At 41.1% G+C, this 26,711-nt stretch overlaps 1 protein-coding gene across 5 annotated transcripts in view; it reads right to left on the bottom strand.

The window, feature by feature from the left end:
• Positions 1–26,711, bottom strand: part of NRG1 (neuregulin 1) — a 173,918-nt gene that overhangs the window by 114,518 nt on the left and 32,689 nt on the right. For 2 of the 5 annotated variants that reach the window (XM_085568097.1, XM_021534811.4), the window contains exons 3-5: positions 22,523–22,647; positions 14,851–14,901; positions 11,909–11,959 (exon numbers count right to left, since the gene is read on the bottom strand). In XM_085568097.1, coding sequence (XP_085424223.1) covers positions 11,909–11,959; positions 14,851–14,901; positions 22,523–22,647 — 227 coding nt within the window. The remainder of the gene's footprint in view (positions 1–11,908; positions 11,960–14,850; positions 14,902–22,522; positions 22,648–26,711) is intronic. The other 3 variants (XM_085568098.1, XM_021534815.4, XM_021534818.4) reach the window with 3 other exon arrangements.

Here is a 26,711-nt window from a genome sequence, read left to right as displayed (position 1 = left end):
TTGACATAATCATGGAAATTCCCAAAGGAATTCAGAGCACAGCTCATGTTGCTCTTGCTGCACAGGAAATGCAACCATTCTTACTCATCCTTCCTCTATAATGAAGAGTCAGATTCATTGTCTTGCTATGCTGAGGAGGAAATTGCTGCATAATCTCCTTTCACAGCTAGACAATCCCCTCTTTCCAAAGCAGGCTAAGCATGCAAATTCTCCAGACATATTTGATGAATTTCTAATCACAGTGGGTGAACTGACAGGGCAAAAGTGAGTGTCAGTGACAGAAGCCTTGTGCTAATGCCCTGCTGAAGACATTGTCTTCCTTGTATATTCACCCACATATTAATTGTGGGTGATACACATTAATTGTATCTGCTCCAGGACAACTAAACCATAATCAGGCCAAGCTGTGGCCAGTCTTACAATCAGTTAGAAGCCTTGAAAAGACTGACATATTTCTCATATTTCTCAGGGATATTTCACTTTGTGAAGTGCAAAATGAAACCCCCCAAGGCTTCCCAGTTTCAGATCAGAAAAGCATGCAGAGCTCTTTAAAAACTCACAGGACTCTTTATTAGTCAGTGCTTCTCACAAATGCTGAAATATACTTTGTCACACTGACAATTTCTTGAGATAATAAAAGAGGAGATGCCAAGAATATGGCAGTGTCTGAGAAGTGAGTGATGAGATTGAGACAGAGGCTAAGCAGAAATGCCAGCTCATACTACCATGCTTTCCTCTCCTTTTTGCTGATACTGCCTCTTTCCTGTGATCCACCACTCCTTCAGTTCTAGGATACAGCAGATGAAATCTAGAGCAGAAGGTCAAATAAGTGATAACAAATTCGCTGCTTGCAGAGTTAGCTGATGCCCATTTCTTCTTATAAGTATTTTTAAATAATTATTTTCTTCCTTAAGGAATCTCAAAATTTTCAGTAATCATGTGTATCATCTGCTCTGACTAATGTGTTTCTACTAGAGTTACTTGTGCCACATTGTGTTCTGAAAATTTGATGACACTGAAAATATTTGACTCTCTCACTTTTTCTCCATCCAGAGAAAATTCTTCATCCACTACTTCGTACATGATGCTCTTGGGTGGTTGTGAATGGCAATCTCATATTTTACAAGATATTTACAGATAATAAAAGCTATTCCTCAGCATGAAACAACATCCACAGGAACAGATTCTTATCAAATTAAAAGGAAAGTCTCCCTCCCCTGTACACAGCCTTCCTTACTGACCATCTGCTAATAGTGTCCATGTGTGTATGAAATTAATTTGCATATTTAAATTGAAGAGTTCCATTTGCTCTGCCTGCCTATAACTGTGCTTTCTTGCTGGGGTGAATATTAGGTCTCTGATGTGTGCATATTATCCAGTGAACATATAATTGCAAATGCAATCCACATCAAATTATCTAGAGCTTTACTGCATATTTTGTACATATAATTCAAGCAGAAAGTACAACAGTACATTAGCTCTCCAGGTGTCTATTTGGCTGGAAGAATTAGTAGGGTGCTGGCATTTAGCTCTTGACCTTCGAAGTGTAATTCAGCCACGGTGTTGCTGCTATCATGAGAGGTCACTTACAGACTTGATGCAGGATAGAGACATTGTGGGTAAGACACTGAGAATTCTCTGCATCTGACAAAAACATGCAATTGGTTAAGGCAAACAGTCCCTAACCCATGTATGATTTCCTCTTGCCTGCCTCCAGGAAGAAATTTCACCAGGTCACAGACCAAATGCACTGGCTGATCACACATGGAAAGGATTTCAGACTTGTGTTACCTCCCATGATGCTTGGGATTGATCTGCCACTCTCACTGATCACAGCCACACTGGCATGACTACTAGTCCACCAAAAAACATACAGAATCTATGTTCACAGCATTCCTTCCCTGGATCTGCCTTAACCTGCTCCCTCCAAAGTGAGAAATATTTAAACAAGTTACAAGGATGTACTCTGCAGATGCAGCTTGCCTAGTAGCCAAGAACAGCATCTGATTCAGAGCGCATTACACCAGGGATCTGAAGCACCAGTTCTTCAAGACAGATCGACATGCATTTGAATGAGCTGCATCACTGCTCAAGGCAACTCTTCATCCTTCCTGCAAGATTAGTGTTTAAGATTCTTCTGGCCTCTCACAGTCTCTGAGACAACTGTTATCTTACTGTCTGTCAAGTATTAGTTGCCACTGTGTCAGCTAATGGGTTTTGTGTAGATTATTAAAATATTCAAGAACTATGCATAACCTCCAGCTTGTTTTAAGCCAAATATTTCCCCAGTGGGAAATGGAAGGAAAGAGCCATTCCAGGGAAATAATAAAATAATAAAAGTCACACTAACAGTATAAAAGTACAGTGCAAGATTAGATTCCAATCCTGTTTCACTGTGTGCCCTGTGATTTCGGTGTGTGGAATCACTCCATGTTTGTATTGTTTCAAATAACATTAAATATTTAGGAATGCAAAACAATCAGTGCAAGTTTTGGACTTTCTTGGAATGGAAAAAGGAGGTTGGGGTGGGGGGGGTGGGGTGGATGGCATTTAATCAGGCAAAGGCACCAGACATTTAAAGCTACTGTTCTCTCAGAACAATAACTGAACTGTTGAACTAATGTCCCATGGCACTGGACGTCAGTGTTTGAAAGCTTGCAACAGAATTTTAGCTACAACTGAAAGAACATTCTCAGTTACTATATATAAAGACATAGACATTTCAAACAAAGAAAAGCATCACATGTGGTTAGCTCACTTCTAATTTGGAAAGATTAGAAAAAGCTTTCTGCCACTGACAGTTTGTGCCACAGCTGGCACCAGTAGATCCAAAGAGTATGTTTCTACAATGCAGGTAGCTGTGGCTTTCACAGCCGGGTATCTGCCTGCAAAATAGGTATTATTAAAAAACACCCTACTATTTCTTCCCTGGAGTATGGCTTATACTTTTCTTTTAGAAACCAACTATTCCAGTAATACTCCTCATCAACTATGCTGACATTTTGCAAAGCTCATCTAAATACCTGTCAGATGCTTGACTGTTATTAAGAGTCATATTTTGGATCATTGTGAATATTACCAGAAAGATATCAGTAAGAGAGTTCAGATTCCACTTCATAAACCTCAGAACAATAATCTCTGTTTTAAATTCTGAAGGGCTATTACCACCCCATGTATAAATGGTAAACTTTGAGATAATCTCAATAGCAATGGTAGAACTTTAGGCTGCAGACCTGTGTCCAGTCAAATCCTTCCCTATTCAACATCAATTCTGAACATTAAAAGCTCTGAAGCAAGGAGCTTTTCTGGGATGAATAAACAAAACAGAAACAAATGGACAAACAAAAGAGCCAAATGCTCAGGGTTGGGAAAACAGTTGTCTCCTCTGTCATCCAGTAGGTGTTACCTCACATCTCTGTTCAAGAGCAGGGACCAGGTTGCTAAAGTTGGGAGGGCTGGGGTGTAACGCCACTTACTTTCTGACCCACAAATACATGGTCATTGGGAAGGCTGGGGTAAGACAGGCAGCCTGACTGCTCAGGTGTTCCAACACTGCTCAGCAGGAAAGGAGACAGATCATGCTCTCAGTCTAAGGGCAAGCATGGCTAGGCTACATCTACATCACATACTGCTTCACTGTGGCTCTGCCCTTCATTAAAAATCGTTTACATGTGTCTTCTTCCAGTTCTCAGTGTCTAAATTGTGGAGTGAGTCTCAGCCCATACAAGTGGTGTTTTCATGGCATTACTATAACTTCATGATTAATTCCCTCTGGCATAGTTAAAGACACCTATGAGTCTTTGGGGGTTGCAATGTCTGTTGGGATGATATGGGAGAACTGCTCAGAGTGAATGGAGCTGGGCTGGCAGGGTAGTACTCATACTGCCTCCTGGTAAAGGTCTCAATGCACTTAATCCTTCTTATTGTGCTTAGGTGTCTTGAAAATCAGTAGCTGGCATGGCCCAAAATGACACAAGAAAGCACGCTGCTGATGAAATGGGCAATCACTGCCCCAGCACTCCATCTTGATCCTCAGCCTCACTCCACATAGCACCCTAGGTTCAGCCTTTATGATCATCATAAATTAGAAATGCCCTATGCTATTTTAGCTTTCAACAGAATTGACAGAGTTTGGCAACAGGAAGGCTAAGAAACAGTTTCCTCTTTTCCAAAAAGCAGCTCCCTGTAGAAGGATGAACTTGGAATTACTTCGTTTACCAAAGAGAGCTGGATACTGTGATTAATATAAACTACCAGTAAGGCCTATGAGCTCTGTATATCCATAATGAAGCCGAAATGACTAGAATGAAGAGTGGGCAGCCAGGAAAAGAAAATTTAATGAGGAAATGTGCAAGAGCCTTCATATACATACATAGTCCCTGAAAGAAAATCCTGATATCCATCAGACAAGATTCAAAGGATAATTGCTCTAGGACACAGCTTTCTTTTAAAAAAATACAGAGTGGATGTTTTTTGATACTTGCCAGCTACAGTGGATGCAACTCAAAGTTACTGACTAGCTGGCCACTACTAAGTATTTAGGAAGATGCAAACCTAGAAGGAAGATCACACTGAAAAAGGCTGCTCTTTAATTGCTGCAATGACTACAGTGATTCCTTCTCCTTGCTGTACAGGGGGAGAATGTCAAGAACAGCAGAAACCATTAAGAACCTCCGGGAACATTTTGATAATGAAAGTCACAGGAGATACAACTTTCCCATTTTGCATCCAATTAGAAGAGGTTACCAAAAGGCAATTTAGAAGAGATGTGGACATGAAGGATAGGATAATAATTTCTTCCCGAGGGTTTAGCTTGGCTCCCACTGCACTGTTACAGTACTGCTAGATAGGAATGTGAAAGAAGACTATTGCTTTTAATTTACCTGATAAAACTGCTGTAGTTTAAACTGAGTCTCAGCCATAGAGTGCCACGGTGTTTGTGGAGGAGCTAATGACAGGCACAGGGATGGCTTTTCAAATCCATGCATCTATGGAAATTTCACATATATGTGTTCAGTACTCTGCCTATATAGCTTTTGAAATACCATTTTTTTTGATGCAGTTTACTTTTTTAAAGATATAAATAGTGATTTATCAAGGGGTTTTTCTTAAGTAAATGGAAACATTCAAAGCCATATACTTAACAAGTTATTCTGAAAAGTAACAGCTTACTTTTCTGTTCATCTTTTATCTACTGCTGTGTTATTCTTTGTTCCCTCTCCTTAGACATCACCATCTGCCCAGATTTGAAGCTCATCATGAAAACAAAGCTCTTGACTCCTTTGTATTTCATTAAATTTGTGTTTCTGCTTCATGACTGACCTCCACTGCCAGTCCTTGAACTTGAAATAACCCTTCATGGGCCAGGGCCCTGCTATGCCACAGGGAGTCTGTTTACAGCTGAGACAGCCCAAGATCCCTCATGGAAGAATGTGGACAAGAAAGCCCAGAACATACCATCTAAGAAAGCCTGCTTTGGGTGCCTTCCTCAAAGGGAGCTCAGCAAGCCTTCAGGTTTGACAGCGTAACTCAAATTTGGTAACTAAATTCCCTTTGGGATTTTTATCTCTGTTGGACCTTCCCCTCTAAACCTGAAACAAGAGAAACTCCCACCTCTAAAAACATGCAAGTGGGCTGTCATCATGTCTTTCTGAGGACAGAAGGGTCTCCTGAAGAGCACAAAGTAACTTGCATTACTAGTCTCTCCTGGGGTTAACACAAGAGATGTTAAGAGATGGCTCAGCATAAATTCTTTGGGGGCAATAGATGGAAGATAAGGAGATGAACAGCATATCTAGACTATAGGGGTAAGCTGGAAACTCCCTATACTATTAAAATACAAATATTATTCTGTACCTATGCACATGCTCATAATTTTTGTTGGTTGAGAATATCCATTGTTCATACATGTTCTGAGCTCTTTGTCTCCCTCTTGCTTTCCTAAAAAACACTGACAGTCTTAATTTCAGCATGGATAATGACATGAAAGAGATGCATGTTTCTGTCAAGGTTACAGATTTCATTCTGTTCAGAGTTCCCTGCCTTACTGGCATAACTGCCTGATGTGTACCTTTACTCAGTGAGAATTACTCTGATGCTGCAGAAGAGGGAAGATTTGAGAAGGCTGATCCAGTACCACGATGTATGTTCACAGCTGCTACCTAGAAAGAGTATAGCCAGGAGGAACAGGAGTACTTGAGAACCTGTTTTTGTCACAGTGGCAGTACCAGGGACTTCCTCGGAGGACTCAGTGACCAAAAAGCTGTGATCCAAACACCAACACAACCCTGTGCTGCAAGCTCGTGTCCTCCAGTACAGCACAGGCTTTGCTGCCAGATCAGAAAGATGCTTATTTTGCTCTCAGGTGGGCAAACAGCATGTGTCATTTCAGTGAAGTAAGAAGAAGTGAGAAAGACACAAAGTAATGCTCACTTAGGAAAGAATTTGCCATGATTTGACCTGATGAGAGGAACCTCAAAAGAAACCAGACTAACAGACTGTTGAAGACAAACTCCCATATGATTTGCAGGCTCTCAGAAACAAAAGCCCAGACATACTGAGGGTTCCTGAGGCAAGGTAGGGATGAAGCCCACACTCTTTGGCTACGGCATCCACAGGCAACGTGACTTTTGGACCGCTACCTTGATGTGAGGGGCTCCCCCACTTCATCACTAAGGTCACACACAGTCTTTAAAAAAGCTGAAAGATGGGAGGTGTCTCTGGAGTTAGAAGAGAGGATCCTCAACATGTTGAAGGCAATAGCACATGAACTTGGGAAATTCTTTAAAGAAATCTGTAAAGTAGATTTTGTGACTTATATTCCACCAGAGTAGATGCTTTTTATGGTGTAGTTCATGACCTTGGGAAAGCACAACTTGAAATAAACAGACATAAACCATTACCTTCACGCTTACATATATATACTTTATAAACCTATCTACTGTAAATATATTTATACACAAAACACAATTGCCTCATTATATACAAATGCTGAGGCAAGTGCTAGCCTTACAGATTAATTCTTACATGCACAAGTAAACAGCTAACTAAAGTCTATGTCCTTAAAACCCTTCCATTCTGGCGGCTGTATTTAAGCCATAAAAACTGCTGCCCTTATTCCTTTTGGATTGTTATGTCATCTTCTTCTAATTTTACCACAGCTTACACCCATCATTGCCTTTTACCTCTCTAAACTCCTTGAAAGAAACAAAGAAGAGGAACCCCAGCACTGAAGAGAAGTGACTTTATATTAATGATGATATCTCTGAAGTTTGGCATATATGAATTTCCCAGTGGAGTGGCCTAAGCCAGCTGAGTGACAGCATAGGCTCTCTTTCAGAGCAAGACTGTGGGACCAAGAATGCAACTTCAGAAAACCCTGCAAGATTAAGTGGTTTGGGAGAAGGCATTTCTTGTCACACCATCTTTAGACTGGGAGTCATACAAAAGATTGAAAGCCATGTCTCTGGGAGATTTTACCTATTTCCATGAATTTGCCTAATCTGTGAAATATAACTACAGGAAACAGGGTTTGTCATGCTAGATGAAATAATAAAAGTACTGAAGTTGTCACTGCTTTGTCCACTGTCATTGGTGCCCACTATGAAGAATGAAAATGGAACATACTGCACACTGTGGTAGGTTATAACAAAGGACTGACACTTCTTCACCACTGCTTTTTCATCAGGATTTCACTAACTAGGAGGTTTAAACTCATTTTACATTAAACAAGAACTAGTTATCTGACCATTCCCTTAGTCACTCACTGTGTCCTCAGAACAAAGCAAAGTGTTCTCTCCAGAGACCACTATTAAAAGAAATAAACCCACTAAAATGATAAAGCAAAATGCACAAGGTGGAATCGTGTTTTCCTTTGATCCACTGTCCCACCATGGCATGAGGTGTATGCCTCTCCTGGAGAAGAAGCCTTTTACCTATGGCACAGATGAATTAAATTCTGATAGCCGAAGATGTCAGACTGATTTTTTACAAGAGCAGGAGCTGGGAGTCCTGCTGATAGCACAAATGCAACCTAAGTAATTGCCTTCCACATCTGAATTCCTTCAGCTTCATAAACTGGTTGCAGTATTCTCCTCTTCCCATCCTGCCTCAAGTGACTGTACACAGTTACTCACTATCTCATAAAAAAAAGTATTTGTTTTTTCACCCCAAAATAGCTGCATTTCAAGGTTTCTGAGGTGCTACCATTGTATTTATATTTTATGACAAAGCAGAAAAAGTTTTTAGAGATGAAAGAAGCTGAACATGTGTTCAATGGTTAGGCATTATCCCCTAATTTTTTCTGATCCTTACACTGCGTGGCAGCACTGTCAGTCTTACCATCATCTTTGTCTCTCCACTGTAGAGGGAATATTGTAAATTAAAATCTGTCAAACTTGGAATAAAATGAAACCAAACAAATACAGTAAATTGAATTAATGTAGAAAAAATAGATATACTGTATTTCACTATACTGCAGGATACTTAGTCATCAAGTCATGCTATATCTTAAAGGAACTGCAATTCACATGGACTGCAGCAGGTAGGAAAGACTCTCCATCTGTGTTTCCTTGATTCCACAAGGTTTTTCCACACATCAAAGACAAGTGCACTCCTGTTGGTAGGTAGGTATCTGCGCATGAGCACCATTAAAAAAATAAAGAAATCTAAACAAACCTTCAAAAATCAGACAGCAGGACAACTTAAATGGTCTGAAGACTTGATACAAATCAAGATTACCCTTTAAAAAATTGTTTGAAATACCAAAAAAAAAAAAAAAAAGAAATCAGACGTTCTTTTCAGGTTTGGGTATTCCTAAAGCAGAACAAAAAGCCACCTAAAAACTGTATTGTTTGGGGCCCAAGCAGTCTGTCTTTCAGAAACCCTGGATAATGTTTGTATGAGTTTTAGAAAATTCATAGTTTTTGAAAGTGGACTTCTCTCAGATATATGAAGAATTTGTCTCACTTTAGGAGATGAAGGAAAGCAGAATTTAAGAAAAACTTAACTTGCTTTTTAAGATTTTAGAGCACAGATGATTTGTTGGCCAGGCTGCTTGCTTTGTATATGCAAAGATGTTCCTGTTAGAAATATTCTGTAAACCAATGACCCTAGCTACATGCCATAGAAGGTATTATTGCTCAGCATTGACCATTTTTATAAGTATCATACTCAAAAAAAGGTGTCAGGCAAAAAGTCTTTGCAAACTTCCTTTCTATGTGCTGTATCTGGTCATAATTTAATATACATATTGGAATCTCTTACTTCATGACAAGAAGATAAAGTGTTAGGAAAGCGCCTTGCTGTGCCAGGCCTGAAGCTTATAAGTGAATAACTCCAGAGAGGAAAGATGAGCAATCCAAACTGGCACACTTCTTACCCAATTAATGTTTCTTTTCAAAATTTCTCTGCAGGTTTTAGAGCCCAACAAGAAAGTCTGCAGGAAAACAAAGTCATCTATGGTGCAGATGACCAGCAATGGGTCTTTCTCTCCAGGAAAAAGCTAAACAAACCCATTCTGTATTCTTATGAAAAAAAAAAGCCACAGGTAAGGTAGGATCAGCCTCCTACCTGTTCTTAATCCATATTTTTGCCTCCAGCTGGTCATCACATCAACCTGCTAGATAGAGGATAGGAGGAAGCATTGTGCAGAGAATATTTTCCAAGTGATGGAAGGATGATGCCAACTCACCATCTTGCCCAAACAGACAAATCTGAACTGAGAATCCCTGTATAATACAATCACATCTGAAACATGCAGGCCACTTGGCATGTCCTAGCTTTTTGCTCCTTGGGGGAAGTGTCTCCACAGACATTTCAGGGAGAAGCTCTTAGCAAGTAGCACAAACAAGTACAAGGGTAATGCTGAAAGGTGCAGCTAAGCAAATGCTCCTATCTGACAAATATTCTCTGTTTTTGTGCAACCTCCTCATTTCCTACTGCTATAAATGCTCAGTTTTGGATACAGTATAGCTCTTACAGCTCATCTGAGACTGATGTTGTCCAAAGACAGTGTTGTTTTACGGGCAGCTTTAATACATGGTCTTTCTGAATGTGACAGTAAAACAATGGGTCAAGCCTTTCTCCTTTATTTAAGAATGGAGGTCCACATTCTCAAAGTGGACTTGATTTTGAGGAGTGTAGCAATATGTGCACATAAAAGGGTTTGGTTTGGGATGCCAATTGTGGATGGTATTACAGAGGTGGGATTTTTTTTTCTTAACTTCTTTCTCTCTGAGTATCTGTCACTGAAACTTCAAAAGAAGTAAAGCATGACACATGTCTGTTCTCTTGTGAAAGCCCTAGGGGAGAGAACCCATTGAAACACTCCGCTGTTTTCAGGTCTTTCCCAGTGTCTGGCCTACATGACAGTGCTGGCATGTTGTCCAAACATCTGCTATTGTCTGAGAAGTGGAAGGACACAGTTTATTTTAGCTCCTGTGGCTGCTACAAGATTGACAGTGACAAGTGTGGACATGTCACATGGAAATTCAGAAAAGAAAATCCCTAAAGAACTTTAAAACAAGTACATGGTCAACTCCCTCATCACTCTGTGAGTGTGAGTAGACATTCACATCTGTTAGCAATAAATGTTGGCTCCCTCCTGCTTTTCCTACCCAGCATAGGCAGCAATATCCAATATTGCCCTTTCTCCTCCATTACTTATTTTAGTGACTTGAATGGTACTAACTCCAGTGTACATTAATGCTTCTGAGAACGGAACAGAGGATCTACTGTTTTAAATTGCTCCAGAAATTACTCCTGCCTACTCTGCTGCTAGGCATCAAAGGGAAACTGAGGCCAAAATCCAACTCATCTCACCTTGATGACAGAAAGTTTCTTAAATAACCAATCGAATTCCTGTAATTCTTTCAACACACACTTAAAAATTATCAGCTGAGATGAAAAGCTAGAAAAATCCAGAGATATGGCTTTGACATTTCCTCCTGGTGCTGCTACAGTAGCTATTAAATGTGGGTTAAGGGCACTCATGTATAGTTTGCTATAAAGCACATTTTATAGCAGCCCTGGAACTGTCAGAGTGGATCAGACCATCGGTCTACCTCACCTGCCATCCTATTCCTAGCAGCTGGCAACACTTACTGCTTTATGGTAGGATTAATACCCCACCTCCCACAACCCCACTGACTCTGATTGTGTAAAGTGGCCTTCCAGCCTGCTCAAAACCAGCCAGATGGTAGATTTGGTTCTAGTAAAGAACTGGAAGGTTCTTCCTAAAGGTCCTCAAGGGTAAAATTGTACAGGATTGTGGCTAATCCATAATCCCTGGGAAGCATCTGGTACCCCTGCAGCTCTCAGTGTGCTCCTGAGATAAGCAGTGAGATGATCTTTCGTTCCTAGGAAAGAACCATTTCTGGCTCTCTGTCCCAGCTGAGGGAAGACACAAAATGATGCCATCACCTTCCTCATCTTCTTCCCAGGGATGCTGGGGCACAGAAGAAAGAGTGAAAGAATTCTAACGAGCACCAGCTGGCGTGCAGATGAAGGGAAATGCACCTTGGTGGGGATGGCTGGAGCTGAGGGTGCTCCAGCTACCCCAGGGCCAGGGGTTGTGGAGGCAGAAGAAACAGTGTTTGAAGCAATACATTGTGTGGGGAGGGCAGGGAAGGGAATTCCAAGTAGGAAACACTGGTGTAGTTTCCTCCTCCTTTGCCCTGCTCAAACTTACATTTGATCCTTCTGAAGAAAGGTGTTTGAGCCTCAATACACAAAAAGCATGTCTCTGAGAGTTCTAATCATATGTAACAAATAGCAATTCCATGTGTAGCTCAGAAATCCCACCCAGTCACTCCTGATCTCTTAATGCACATTTTTTCCTGAGCTAGGAAGGGAAAAATATACTTGAGGGTCTTGCCAGCAATAATTTAAACAACTTGCATATACTTACAGGAGGAAGTGTTTGTTCCTTCTGTTGAAGCTTGTATCCTAAGCATGGGTTCTGCAACACACAGAAGTAACAATAAAGTTGTAAGAATACAGCCACAGCTACAGCACTATACTGGGGCAGCCTGAACATCTTCCCCCAGTAGAGATTTCTTTTATTTTTTTTTTCTCAGTAGTCAGAAACCCAGCAGAGCAGAGCAAAAAAATGAGATAGCTTGAGAAAGCAAAGAACTTCAAAGTTGGTTCAGCATGTCCTAGGCGCACTGTAAATAATCAGTTATAGCAAAAATGCTCCATGGTCCTGGGAGGAAAGGCCGTGAGAAAACTGGCAAAGACAGGGTAAAGTTTTCAGCTGTTTCTGACAGTATCAGAGGAAAGTGGAAAGCAGCAGGTCTTGAAGCTCCACATGCTGACCCAGGAAGCACTAGCTCCTTATCTTCTTCTCACATAACTCCTATTGAACAGTAAGGAATTTCACTCTATCACAACTATAGTTCAGGACTTCTGTAGCTTGAAAGAGAGGAGGGTCCATGAGTGTCACCACCTCTGCAGAGAGCTGTAGATAAAAGGGAAAACAGGACACATTCCAGACCAAAATGGGACATGGCACCAGCCCCAAAGTTACAAGAATGGATAAAGAATGGTAAATAATCTTGTAGGACAGTGGAAGCACATGGACCTCAACACAAATCACGCAAAGGAAGCACTCAGAAAAGTTTATAGAAAAAGCAGGCAGCCTGAAGCTAGATCTGAACCTCCTGAACTATAGGAACCTGAGCCATGCAGCAATTAAGAGCCATGTGTTTGGGGGCTTCATTGGCTTTCACTATCTAGCAAATCACATAGGATGTCATGCATGAATAAAGAATTCAAGAGAAGGCTTGAGAAGTATCATCAGCTGAAAGGAATACTTTAAAGAGAGAATACTTTGCCTAGGGTGGCAAAGTGATGTGCCAGTGTGCAGTACAGGTGGTTAGCAGCCAGTCTGTGAATTCTAGGGAGCAGGTCAGGCATACTGCATGCTCTGTAGATAAACATTTAACATGTCATGTCACACAGAAAAGATTAATCTGTTGCCTAACAAAGCCAGGTTTTAGGCAAAAAATCCCCACTCTTAAAAACCAAGACTGCTCTGTCAGTCCTTCTATCATCAAAAAGTAACTGTAGCAATACTTCAATAGACATAGATCGTGGTGATTTGAACACCAGCATTTCACAATAGTCTATCTTAAAGTAAAGAAACAACACACAAATTAATTATTTTCTTTTGAGAGTCCTGGAAAAAAAAATTAGCAGTGCCCAAAACCCCAGGCACTACTGATCACCTGGAAACTCATGAAGAGTTAGATAAAGACATGGTCTGGATGCAGAGTGGGGATAGAACAGTAGGAAAAACAGCACCTGGCTGGGTTTGGGAGTAAGCTGGTCTCTGCTCCAGCCACATTATCAAAGACCTCCTCAAAGCTCCATGTGGAGACCTCCCCAAGCAGCCACTGAACATACTGCTTTTTGCTGTTCTGGGGACAGCACCGTGATGTGTTGCTTGGCACGAAATCTGCCAGTGCAGAGATTCATCAGGAATGCAGCCAGCTTTTTGAACACCCCAGCTTCCTCCTCTCCAGCAGCACAATAGCCGTAAAGAGGAAGACTGTACTGTAACAGCAGGCACTTGAAGGGATGTAAACAGGGAAAGAGACTGCTCAAGAACAAGAACTTTAATTCATGGGAAAAGAGGCAGCAAAGTGCAAGGACTACATTCTTGCTGCACAAGGCAGAAGGCAAGGCGAGCCCAGTGGAGTCAGTGACCAGCATGTCACTTTCTTTGAACAAAAAATGGTTCCAATGGTTACAGGACACTTGCTATTAACTATGTGGTCTCATATATTCCCAGTGAAGCACCAGTGACAGGCCCCACTGAGAACATGAAAGAACATGGGCACATCCAGCGTCTCTTCTGTCAGGCAGCAATGCCAAGATTTCAGAAGTAGGTCGCCACACACACAGATGCATCAAAGGAAAGGCTGCAGGCATGCTAAATGCAAAATCTGGCAATCACACTGTTTTCCTTGATCTAGCCTACAAACACTGTCATTTCACACTAAAACCCGTCCCTGCCAGACATAGCTTTCCCAAAAAAGCTAGCAGGACCCCAGCCTCTTTGCCAAGGAGGGTATGCGTGTCTTGTAAATCCTTGGGTTGCCCGGCTTACACACATTTATCTACAATTGTCTCAGCCAAAGTCATCAGCAGAGACAAGTGCTTGTATTGTGGCCATATATAAAGTAATTCTTAACAGTTAAATAATGAAAGCAGCTTCTCCTGGGGTCAGTTCCAGCAGTATTGCAACTCTGGAAGTATGTAACCTGTAACTGCAGGAAGGATGCTGAGAGCAGATTCCATCAGCCTAAAAGAAAACCACCTGGAGAAGGCTCCTAGTATGCCAAGGCAACTTTAAAAGTGGTTAAATTATTGAGAGTGAGTTACCTGTCTACACTCACAGACCCTGCAGAGCTGTCAGCAATTGTATGTAGAGCCCTGAGGAACAGAGCAGTCTAGGGAACAGACTTTCCTGAGGGCACATCAACACACCTATACACTCAGCAAACTCACAAGCAGCTGATAGGATTTATAGGAGAAGGAGGTAAGAGCTTTTTTAAAACATAGTTCCTGACAACACAAATACTTCTTCAGTTGGGCTGCTGCAGCCTGACAACTGTAGGCCAAATTTGCTTCCTCAATACAGCCCTAGGACAATAAAAAGTATGCTTAACTGTTCTTCATTCATTTCTTGATCCCTGAAGTGGCTCAAGTATGCAAAGTGATATGCAGAAACGGAGGTGCTGGATGTAGATGAATTGTTCTCTGTTAAAAAAGAGTTGCTTCACAGCTGTAGAGGCAATTTTAAGAAGAAATGAAAGAGACAGAAAGACTGTTAATTCAACTTACGTGAAGAAGTTTTTGTCACTTCTGTTGATACTGGTATCTTGCTGGTACTCTCTGGAAAACACAAGAGGCAACAAGAAGTTATATTATGGTGTCAGATGATCCTCAAGCAGCATTCAGCCCCAGACTGGACAAGGTAAAGAAGAAAAAAGTGTTCAAAGAAGGAAGCTTAAATTTTGCTCCAGTGGACAGAGGCTTCAATCAGGTATCAACTTGCAGAAGTTTCTTTTCAGGAAAAAAACAAAAAACGATGGTGCCTACTAGCAAAACTGAAGAAAAAAGCCTGCTCCTTCTGAAAGCAGCCAGTTGCTCAATTTCTCATTTTCCTCTGGAAATAACTGGTCAGTGGCAACAGGAGAAATCATCCAGATGGCTCTGCTTCTGGAAGACATCAATGTGACTGACTATTCACTCCTTACGCTTCTAGGCAGTTAAATTTTGCAAAGACGTGTCTCTGTTCATATCACTTGAATTGCTGGTAAGTACATCCAATAATGTCACTTGCCACTTCAGGGAATCTTCTGAGCACATGCAAACCCCATGTCCATGGGCTGCTGGGGGCTCTGTGACAGAAATCAAACAGCTGCTTTGCTGAAGAGATGGGAGAAGTTGAGCTTCCATACTGGTCCTACGTATTTGTCCATACACCGTTGCTACTTACGCACTGGCACGACTGCTTGCACTCACTTGTTGAACCAGCTGATGGCTAAGGGGGATGATGTTGCTGTATTTAGATCCTTGCTAATGGCAAAACGTGCAGATGGGAGAAAACAGAATGTGGAAAGCCTTTGTTTAGGCTTCACAGACTTGCACAGAGACCTTGTTCCAATGACAGCGTTGATTTGCGAGTGCTCTGCTGTCCCTGCAAGCCACAACTGTGTGCAATTTCTTAGGTGTGAACAAATCACTCTTCAGCTGTATTCACCAAGAGTCTTGGACTTCCTCAAGTTCTCAAAATACATTTCAGACATTAAGTGGTGCAGCTGCACAAGTTTCAGCTCTACAGCTGGAGAAAGGCCCTGAATGCCAAGAAAAAAAGTCTTGCCCTAAAACCTCAAGGTACACCAAGAATCCCCCAGTAGGTCAAACACACAGAATTTAAAAAATACCTCACAAGAGATTTAGGAAAAGGCAACTCCAGAATGTTTTCATTCTGTTTTGTGAATCTGGATTCCAATGGTTCTTTGCTCATTGTTTCCAGAGTTTACAGAAACTTTATCAGAGACAAAATTAATCCAAATGCCTTCCCTTCAACATCCCTCTTGTTGAACTTTAATATCGGCTCTGCATTTCAACTTCTTACTTGCTTGCTCTTTTGCATTTTTTTTTCCCATTTTGGTACAGCTTTCTTTGGCAAATATACTATTTGCCTAGTTAGTACATCCCAGTTTCATCTCACTAATGGGAGAGAACACGTTATGCAGCATTTTCTTGGAAACCAGCGATGCATGGCATGAAAGTGTGTATCATAAGTAAAATTTTTAAGGTCAAAACCTCTGCATAGCAGCAGTTCCTCAATTGTGCAGCTGGGTCGTCTGAGCAATTAACCTTTCTTAGCCACATCAGGAGTTGGAACAGGTCTGACAGCTGCATAGCTCAGCATCTGGCACAACTGGAGCAAACTTTTCTTTCACCATTGAAGAAACCATGTTCCATTTAGTGCCTGTGCTGAGCTTGATGGAGCATTTCTTACTGGCACCTCCCCAGCCCAGCTGTGTTAGTACAAACACCAACAGGAAACTGCCAGTGGAAAAGATAAAACACAGCCAGAGCCTCCTACACCTGAAACGGGCTGAGAAATAAATTTAGAAAACGTGGCAAAGCAACACCTTATCAAGACCCACTAGTAACATTCGTGTTAGCAACACTAAAAATGAATGCTAAAATTTGGAAGACATAACTCTTATGTATATTGCTTACTGCACACAATGTACCACAACCATACAAAGGGTGTTCTACAGTGCCTGGGAAGGCTAGCACAGGTGATGAGATATCTGAACACAAGAAGCAAACAAAAAAGAGGTCTCTCATAGCAGGCCATCAGTACTTGCCTGAGGTGGAAGAGCTGAGACCATTTTTCAGACATAATACTTTTGCTGCTGCAGTCTGCTAGGTATGGAGATGGCAGCCTGCAGCCCTGTCTTCATCATCACGTTTAAGTTCCCAACGGGAGCAGCCACCTTAGAGGCTACAACCTATTCTGTCTCCTGGCACTTCTAGGAATACTAAATCTTAATGAAGTGCTGCTTCCTGAAACTGGGTTTGTTTGTGTAGGGGCTAACCTATATAAAAATACTGAAGGATCCATGAGAGATCCTTGTTTGGGGATGTTTTAAAGAGCTGGTCTCTGCAGCTTCTCAGTCCTATTTCCTTAGTACTCGGGTCAGCAGCATCTTCTGCTGTTTAGCCTGACATAACAGGGAAGAGCTCCTTCAACTCACACAGGACTCCCAGCAACCCTATGGCATTGATATGTTGATCCATCCTTCCAGATAGGGAAATTTGGGCTGCTGAGAGGAGACCACTCCTTGTTGCGTGGGCAACAAGCTCTGCTGTAATGCTCTGAGGCAGGAGGTGCTTCTCCTCCTCAGCCAAAATCTTTCTTCCAGGATAACTAAATATTTACAAGCCTTTCAGCTGCTGGTGTGAACAGCTCTGCACATGCCCTCACAGCTTTTTTCCCCCCAGTTAGTTTGTCAGAGGCCTAATGCAAAAAAGGCTGTTTGAGCAAGCTGAAAGGATTTGGTTGAGCTCATAGGTTTTAATTCAGGCTTTGCAGATGGTCACTCTGAGAACCCTGACAGGGACAACAGCCTGGGATCTGAGCGGGATTTAGACACCATAGGTAATTAGAGCTGCAAACAAGCTTTTTGTCATCCTGATGTGTACTTTCTGACAGTGATCTAAGTTTTAAGCCTTTTGAATTGTTTGTGTTGTTAGGGTGATACCATCTGAACTATAAAACAATGACATAAACTAGCATACACCTTGAGGAAAGGGGAGCACTTTCTCTGCCACTTGGTCTATAGATGGCAGAGCACAGAGTAGTTGTGTAGAAGGTTGGCAGGGCTGTAGTCTGGGGCCTCAGAGGCATGCAGGCATAGGTAGTCAAAAACACCCGGTGATCAGTGGCAAAACTAACTTCTAGGTTCTTAAAACTACCATACTTTTCCCTTTTTCCTCCAAGAAACTACTGACTTGAGTCAGAGTAAAAGAACACAGCCCTCAATCCAAGTATGTAACATTGCAAGGAAAGGTTCAAGAGCCCTCTTAGGGGAGTTGCAATACCAAATTAAGTGATGGCCACACTTCTTTCAAAGACCAAATCAGTGACATTAGTCTAAGCATGATGATTTGCTCCAGGTGAGAATGGGACTCATTATGCCAGCCAGTTAAAAAAAAACTATGTCTCAGGTTGACTGCAGTTATGCTAGAGAGAAGAAGTACCCTGATCTACTTTAATCAAGTCTTGGACAGAAGAAGGGACTTTTGCACTTGAAATATTTCATCGTTTGTCACATGCTTCATGGGTACTAGATATAAGATGTTTTTACTTACTTATTTCTCAGCCATCTTCTTGAAGCTAAGGTACTGTCTGTCTTCAGAAGAGGAAGAGGAAATTAAAATTGAATGAATTATGAATATCAGATCCCTATTCATTACTGTACAATGTGAAGCTGTTACTACTACTGCAAGTCCTATGGATGCAAACCAAAAAGCCTGCACAGGCCACTGTGCAGCTAATGAATTTACCAAGGCTCACCTCTGCCTACCATGGAGATACATTAACTGATCACCTGAGAACTTCTAGTACCCATCAATTCAGGCAAAATTGTCCCAGCCACCCACAGTGATGAGTCAAACTACATCCACTCACTTTCCACAGACATGAAGGAATAGAACTCGCCCAAAATCTGGCACACAACCCAGCAGAACCAGCACTGCAGACTTCTGGCTTCTGAAACCCTGAAACACGCTGGGCACAGAAAACATCCTCAGAGAGGCAAAAGAATCAGGCCAACAGGTTTTAGTGGAAAAGACTGACACCACATGCAGCCAGAGCATGCTTGACTCTTTATCAGAAAGAAATCACTTAGCTAGTTGTCTAAATACTGGCTTTTGTGAGTAAATTGAAAGCTTTGGCTGTGCTGTGAAATATTCTGTCAATGTTATTTACTAAGTATAGTAAGTTCCTATGCTGATGAGAAAATCTCTGAAAAATTCACCACAAAAATTTGCCTGGCTAAAGTAAGAAATCAGGATGCACAAAAAACCCCAGTTACTATTGCATTTGCATCCTGTACTATTTATACACCACCAGGAGAACTTCAAGCCTGTATTCTGACCTCAATTACAATCTTTCTTAAGGGAGCATATGTGAGTATGAGTGAATGATAATAAGAAGGCAGCTCATATCCTGTGGGCAAGCTACACTCAGAAGCTATTTAAAAAATAGCTCCTATTACTTTCTATTAACACTGGTATAAATTGTGTTTGTCTCACCATTTTTATATTTGTTACATTTTTAATCCACTTACATGGCTCCATAGATGAAGATCTATACACCTTTCAGTAAAACTGGGAAAATTTAAAAGTCTGTGTAGGTTAATACTGCTTGTGTGGTGTGTGTGCCCATGTTTATGTGTAGCAAAAGCTTACACAAAAGCAAATTTGGCAATTTTAAATAATACCAATGTTTATAATAGTAAGAAGGAAAGGAATTACTATTACACTGAATATTACTGTTTTAGATAGAAAAGTTTACCACTTTGGAGAATGAGATCAGGAAAAATTAATGTCTTTGCTCACTGAAAACATCAAAAAATATTTTACAATTGTTTTATTGAGATATACTAGTTTTTCTATGCTTGGAGCAGGGAATTGAAATCAGCAAACTTGGTGGTAAATGTAAGGCTTCTTATATTCTTGGGGGCAAAACTCCAGCACATTTGCCTTGTTCTTCCTATGTTTTGTCCTAATATCCATTGGTAGTTGATGTTGGAGACAAGGCACCATGATGAACAGACCTTTGGTCTGGCCCTGGGGTTCTCTTTCATCGCATACACAAGTAAATAAAATTTAAACTAAAACAGTCCTAGTTTGACAAAATTCTAGGGAATTTAAATGCAGATTTATTTTTTTTTTTAGATACTGAAAAACACTAACCTTACATTGGAAATAAAAATATCCCCATTCCCAGAAATGCCATTACCTTGCCTACCCTCACTCTTAAAGTAATAGCACAAAGGGAAAGGAAGACCTGGTCTGCAGACAGCAGGGCATACATAATAAATATGACCAGGTGAGGTCACTAAATTAAAGGTCATAACCTAATTTATGGTTCACATGGCAGAGCAGACCAGTATCACCACAAGAAAGTCAGGCCCTCTGGTGCATTTTTTTTTACTTCACTGTTACCCTATCTGCTGAAGGTGGAAGAAAGAAATCTCTCTGTTCACTTTGAGAGATTCAGCCTTCTCAGATACCAACAGTTTAATTTTCTACAGGGACTCCTGGACTACACTGTAGTTCCAAGGGCTTCCCCAAAAGCCCATTAACAGCTAATAACAAGTAAGAGTTAAATATGCTGGATTTTTGTTTGTTGTTTTGTTTTTCTCCTTTAGTTTAAAATTCTTTCGCTCTCATGAATATTGCAGGACCTCCCAGCTATACAGGACCCAAGTAATGACTGCCCTTCAGGGCTCATTACCGAGTTTGGATCCCAAATCTGTCATTAAGCTAGCAAGGGTAAGAGGTCAGGAAGGTGGGGGAAGGAGGGGTGAGAAGGTCACCCATGCAGGGGGTCTATCCCTGCTTGCAAGGCAGATGTTGCCCTTTGAGGCCATAAGGATCTATTGCTCTTAAGTCACCAGATGTTGCCCATGCTGTTTCTCAAATCCAGGTGGAAAATTCCACCATTAGCAGGAAAATTATGAACAATTTTATTGGTAATTTATGAGGAACAGTAAGCAGAGGGGGCTTGGATGTATGTGTAGCAACCAAATATGCATGATTGATTTATTCCACCAATGAATGCTGCCATGCCTGAGTCTAGATGATCAAATATCACTGAGATGTTCCAGTCCAGATATCATTGAGTTTCCAGTTCAGATCTTTATAGACAAGAGCCAGCTGGCAGTTTACACTTGATTCCAGTTTGCCCTGTGTTTGCATGCATGGCTGTGTTTTAAACAACTTACACTTCGTAACACAATTAGATTAATTTTAACATATATGTTATGGCTGCACATAACAGAGCCTCCCACAAATACTTTCTACTGAGACCAAGCTCCTGCCCTCTTGCAGCAGGAGTGTTTTGCAGTCATTCAGCACAGCCCAGAAGGAAGCTGAAAAATCCATGTCACATAGCACAGGAATGAGGTCCTGCATGCACTCCCATGACAGTGTTCCTTGTCTGAGAAAGTAATAGAAAATAGTCCAGCTTTTTTTTTTTTTTTTTTTTTTTTGCATTTATCTGTAAAACTGCCTAGGCACAGTGCCTACAGTTAAGTTATGGAAATCATATAGGATCTTTCCATGTAAGCAGCTAATGAGCAACCAAAATTTGTATTCATGGAAACCAAGAGAGTCTACAAAACTACACAGAAACACCTACCCATTTTTCCTCTCAGCAACATTCCAGTAAATAACACTTGATCTTTTATATCAGTCTCCTGACATCTGCTTATGATTATAATACCATACAGCTAGAATGAAATTCTAGCACTTGAGATTCTGTAGTTGATGAAATAGAATAGCAAATACACAAAGTGAATAGAGTCAAGCAATTACTGTGTGATTACAAAACAGCAGATAGACAAAGACAAATCCCACTGGAAAAGGTTTGCATTTGGTTTTCTGTTTATGTAAATGCCTATCTCCCACTTAAGAGCATAGAAATATGGACAGGAAAGCATGCCTGGTAAATTCACATTGCTGTAACATCTTTAACTCATCCATGATTTGCAGAGAACTTCTGCTCTGTTTGCTAATGAGGACATTTTTGTTTTGTACTTCAGAATGGCTGGACACTGGAGTTTGAATTATGGGAGCTGAATTAGTCAAAGCCACACTTGAAAAAAATGATTTCAGCTTAAATCACAATCAGCCTTAAGTCATAATACTTGAATCAAAGCATCTGAATCACACTCAAACCTTTCAATAATTTGTCTTCAGATATATTCATGCTTTTGTGTTTATTGTTTTAGAAATCAAAACGAAAACCTATCACCATATGTGAAAGTAAAAATGGTGGCCATCAGAGCAATACAAATATTACTTAAAGTGAGAAGTGTTGGTTTAGCAGTTCAGATTATGGTATGTTTTAGGTTAAATGCAACTTCCCTCACTGTGCATAACAGGGATTAGAATAATATTCTCTTCATCTTTTTCTAATCTTGACTAGACTGTTTGTTAGACTTGGTGTCACACAGAAAATGCTGATCTGTCCTGAGATCTGTAGGAGACAGCCCATTTGTCTGTAAGGCAAATTGAGCATCTCAACTACCTAATAGACAAGTCAGGCCCGACTGCTTTTCTTAGCACACCTAAAAGATTTCAATGCTTCCAATCCACAAAGCCAAGCTTTGTCCTGCTTCTAAGCCCTTTGTCCTGCTGGCAGGTTTGAAACATGGTCTGTCTGAATGTGACAGTAAAATAATGAGTGAAGCCTTACCACTGGTGTCCGTGATGGTAACACTGGCTTTAGTACTGTCATTTCCCAGCTTGCTGCTCACTCTGCACACGTATTCCCCAGCATCAGCCAACGTGGCTCTGTAAATGTGAAGCTCAGAGTATTTCCTGTGAAATCAGAAAAAAACATATAAATATCCTGTACTGGAATAACAGTCACTGCATCAACTACAGCACTTTTTTCCCCCACCCCTTTCAACAGAGGGTCTTGTCTTCCATTCTTACTGACAGATCAGCACTATCCAGGTTTTAAAGAAGGAAGGAGGATAAAAAAAATCTCTCACAGGCTGCTGGAAAACAGGAATATTCATGAACACAAATAAAGATACTTGCTTATGCTTTTCTGTATGAGAGAAGTCTTTGCTCTTAAAGAAAATCTGGAAAACAACCATCCAACAACCATCCTGTCTCAGCCAAACTGTTGGTTGTCCAGATGCCACCGAGATGGGTGTAATACTAAAACAGATTACCCTTCCCTATAGGTTCCTATTACCAGTAGTAGAGTTCTGGATAAGTACTGTAGTTCCTAACATCTGACTAAATAATCATGAGATTAGAACACACTATTTAACAGCCTCTGAAGCCCCAATAGTAAATCATTCTCCAGTGCTAACAAAAAAAAAAAAAAAAAAAAAAAAGGGCAGGAACACAATTTGCATGAAGCTACATTTTGTTCCTGGCTCAGAGATGTAATTTAATCAGTCTCCAAGGTTTTAAGATTAGATTTTCAAATGCAGAACTCCTGCCTACCCATTAATTTTGTAGGAACATGTTCTGGTGTCATTCATGGGGTCCCCAACTCACAGGATGGCAATAATCCCATTATCTAGACTGCAGAGAATGACTAGCTTGGGGAAAATGCACACATTACTGCTGTTCCCAGTAACTGTTTAAAAGAAGTGCTCTGGGGAAGTTTCTGCCTGTCACAAAATCTGATGTACAGAATAGTCGCTCAGAGTGCATGAATGGCTTCCCTAAGCAGGCCCACCCTGACTTGAAGGGCTGATACCCAGGAGGCAGCATCTGCTCATCCTGAAAGCTCACAGTAACCACCACAACTGCTGAGATAAACAGTGTTTGGGGAGATGCTTTGCTTCAGCACTGCCATGTTTCCTACCTCTCCATGCAGAAATCACAACTGGTTATCCCTTCTGCAAGTCACTGGTTCAGACCACAAACAGGTCTGTTGCAACAGTGGGGGCTTCTGAAGGTCATTTTTCAACACATCCTTGTGAGCCACCCCTACTTCCATCACAGGACACCATCCCATCTGCTATCTGCTATCCAAACCCCAGTTTGGCAGCTCAGCCTTCCCTGCCTCTATAAGAAACTCCTACTGCTGAGGAGTCAGCCCTCATGGAATAAAAGCAGTGTGCTAGGTGGACCCCTCTGTGCCAGAAACCTGCATCACAAGAATTGCCTCCATGTCCTGAAAGAAGACTGCTTTTATGGCTTGCTTGATTTTGTGAAGAAAACTCTATTCCCTGTACTTTTTTTTTTTTATTTACTTGCTACATATGGGAAAAGACAAGGAATTGTGTCTTCCTTTTATGATTTTATTTTGATATTAAAATAGGTGAAGCATCAATATTTCTTGCAAATTCATTCCTAAGAAGCCAAATTTACTCTTGGCTTTAGAAAAAAAAAAAAAAGGTGCGTGGAGTTTTGTCTCCAAGAGCAGGAGAAATAATATGAATATTTATAGCTTTAAAAATATCATTGAGAGGTATTGGGACAGAATTCAAAACAGAGCAGAAGATGACTCATTAATGGCTGTAAATGAAGCAGTTTCCTAGCAATGCAGTACTTCAACAGTACTGACTTAAAGCCCCTGATAAGGGATTTTATTTTCAAAGGCTCATCCTTTTCTCAAACTACACCATGCTACTCCAAAAAAAATGCCACTCCCTGTAATATTTGCTTCTGCTGAATCTTGAGCTCATTGCCACTGTGACACTGCTGAGCTTGTATTCATACATGAAGGGGAAGGAAACACGTCTGCAGAATGCAGTCCCAGCCCACCTTATCTGATTGCTTGAATTCATTTTGCTTCCAGTCTCCATCTGTCATCCAGAATTGCCTGTCTGCAGGCAAACATCCAGGCTAAGCTTGGATGAACCTCAAGGTGCAGGGCACTTACACACGAAGTTTCCTTGTGCACTGCTGCACCCAAAGCCATCATCTAGAAGTGGCAAGCACCTTGTCTCTGCCACAAAAAAAAAAAAACCCAACCCTGATAAGGGAGTCTCTCTATACATAATGAAGAGTGCCTGACTTGTACACTGCCCAAACCAATAATGTACAAGTCTCACCTGCATTTGAAATCAGAGAAGGAAAATGAAATGCTATAATAGGAGAAGACAGCCATGGGAGAATTAGCTACAAGGAGAAACGCTCTTGTCTGGGCCCTGCTTTTTTCTGGATGTCTCCTGTCACAAAGGAATAGCTTATAGCCTGGACACACGAATCCACCAATCATGGCCTCATCAATCATCAGCAATCATCAGCAGAAACTTACTGACTATATGCTCTTACTCTGACAAATTTGAGGTAAAAGTGAGTGCTTTAAATGCATTTCATTAAAATTTAAAGTCATTCAGTTTCTCTCGACTCTCCAGTGTAATGAGAATGAATTTAGTGTGATTCACCTGCCGTACTGTCATAGAAGTATAAAATCAGAGTAGTTTGGGTTGGAAGGGTCCTTAAAGATCATATAGCTCCAACCCACTTTCCATGCACAGGGACACCTTTCACTGGACCAGGTTACTCGGAAAGCCCCATCCTGTCTGGCCTTGAACACTTCCAAGGATTTGGAATCCACCACCATTCTGTGCAACGTGTCAGTGCCTTCCCACACTCACAGGAAAAAATGTCTTCCTAATATCTAACCTAAAACTACCCTCCTTCAGTTCACAGAGACTCCCCCTTGTCATGTCACTCCACGTCCCTGTAGAAATGTCTTCTCCAGACTTCTTGCAGCCCCTTCGGGCACTGAAAGGTGCTCTATGGTCTTCCCAAAACCTCTTCTTCTCCAGGGTGAACAGTTCCCACTGTCTCAGCCTGTCTTCATAGGAGAGGTGCTCCAGCCCTGTGATCAATTGCTCTTCTCTGGGCTCACTCCAACAGGACCATGTCTGTCTTGTGCTGGGGCCCCAGAGCTTGACACAGTAGTCCAGGTGGGACCATCACATGTTGGGGCTCTGCACATCCTGAATCAACCATCCTGAAACTATCCTAGGGAGCTTAGAGAAGTGAAACCATTTGACATGCACAGGAGTCTTTGGAAGGATAAGCTTTGAGGAAGCTGCATTGCCACAGGGTCTTATAAACTCTCAAAACACTAAAAAAAGTCAGCATGTATTCCACTTTGGCAAATCCTTTGATCCCCCTTTTGGCCAATGTGCCCAAAACCACCAAGCTGACATATTATCTTTTCCTTGACTACTTCGGGTGTAAACCTAAAGTCTTAATTTCCAGTTTCTGAGATAGGCACTTCATCATACTGCCAGATGTTTTGCAGTTTGTTAAAAAACATAAATCTATTTAGCTTTAGCTCTGGCTACAAGAAACCTTTAATTTATTCCAACAATAAACACATTTTATTCTGCCATCACACAAAAAGCAGGGTGATTTCCTGCAAACTGATAGAAATCAGTGGCCCATGGGTACTACAAATAAACTTTGTGAACTTTTTGGAAACGTGTTAGAAAGCGTTATTTTCAAGTGTTTGGATTGAAGATGTCAGTAAGGCTGTGGTATTCTGCATACTAATGGTTCTTCAGAAATGCAGCCACTTTTTATGTAGCTTATCAACTACTCTAACCTTCATTGCTGATGCTCCTCACACTTGGTAATAGTAAAAAAATCACACTAAAATGCTTGTGTAACAATACAGAAGCATATGAACATGACAAACATTTATCAGCATGCTATCATGAAAAAAACCCCAGAACATAAGTGGGGGAAAAAACTCTTTGATCTTTGATATTCCTTTAATTTGCAATGGGATCTTTCTAATGTGGCTTTGCTTACTGAAATGTGCATGTCTTTTATGCATTCACTTACACTGAATTCCCCCCCACACACACCTTTTTTAACTTTGCAACATGTGTCTGTCCCATTTTATATCAAAATAATATCTATTTTCTCTTAAGCTTTTCACTTCTGGTCTG

Source organism: Lonchura striata, chromosome Z (genome assembly GCF_050655825.1).
Source record: "Lonchura striata isolate lonStrDom1 chromosome Z, ASM5065582v1, whole genome shotgun sequence".
In the NCBI taxonomy this organism is placed as follows: domain Eukaryota; kingdom Metazoa; phylum Chordata; class Aves; order Passeriformes; family Estrildidae; genus Lonchura; species Lonchura striata.
Note: the sequence above shows the minus strand (reverse complement) of the source record. Positions and strands in the feature narration are given on the sequence as shown.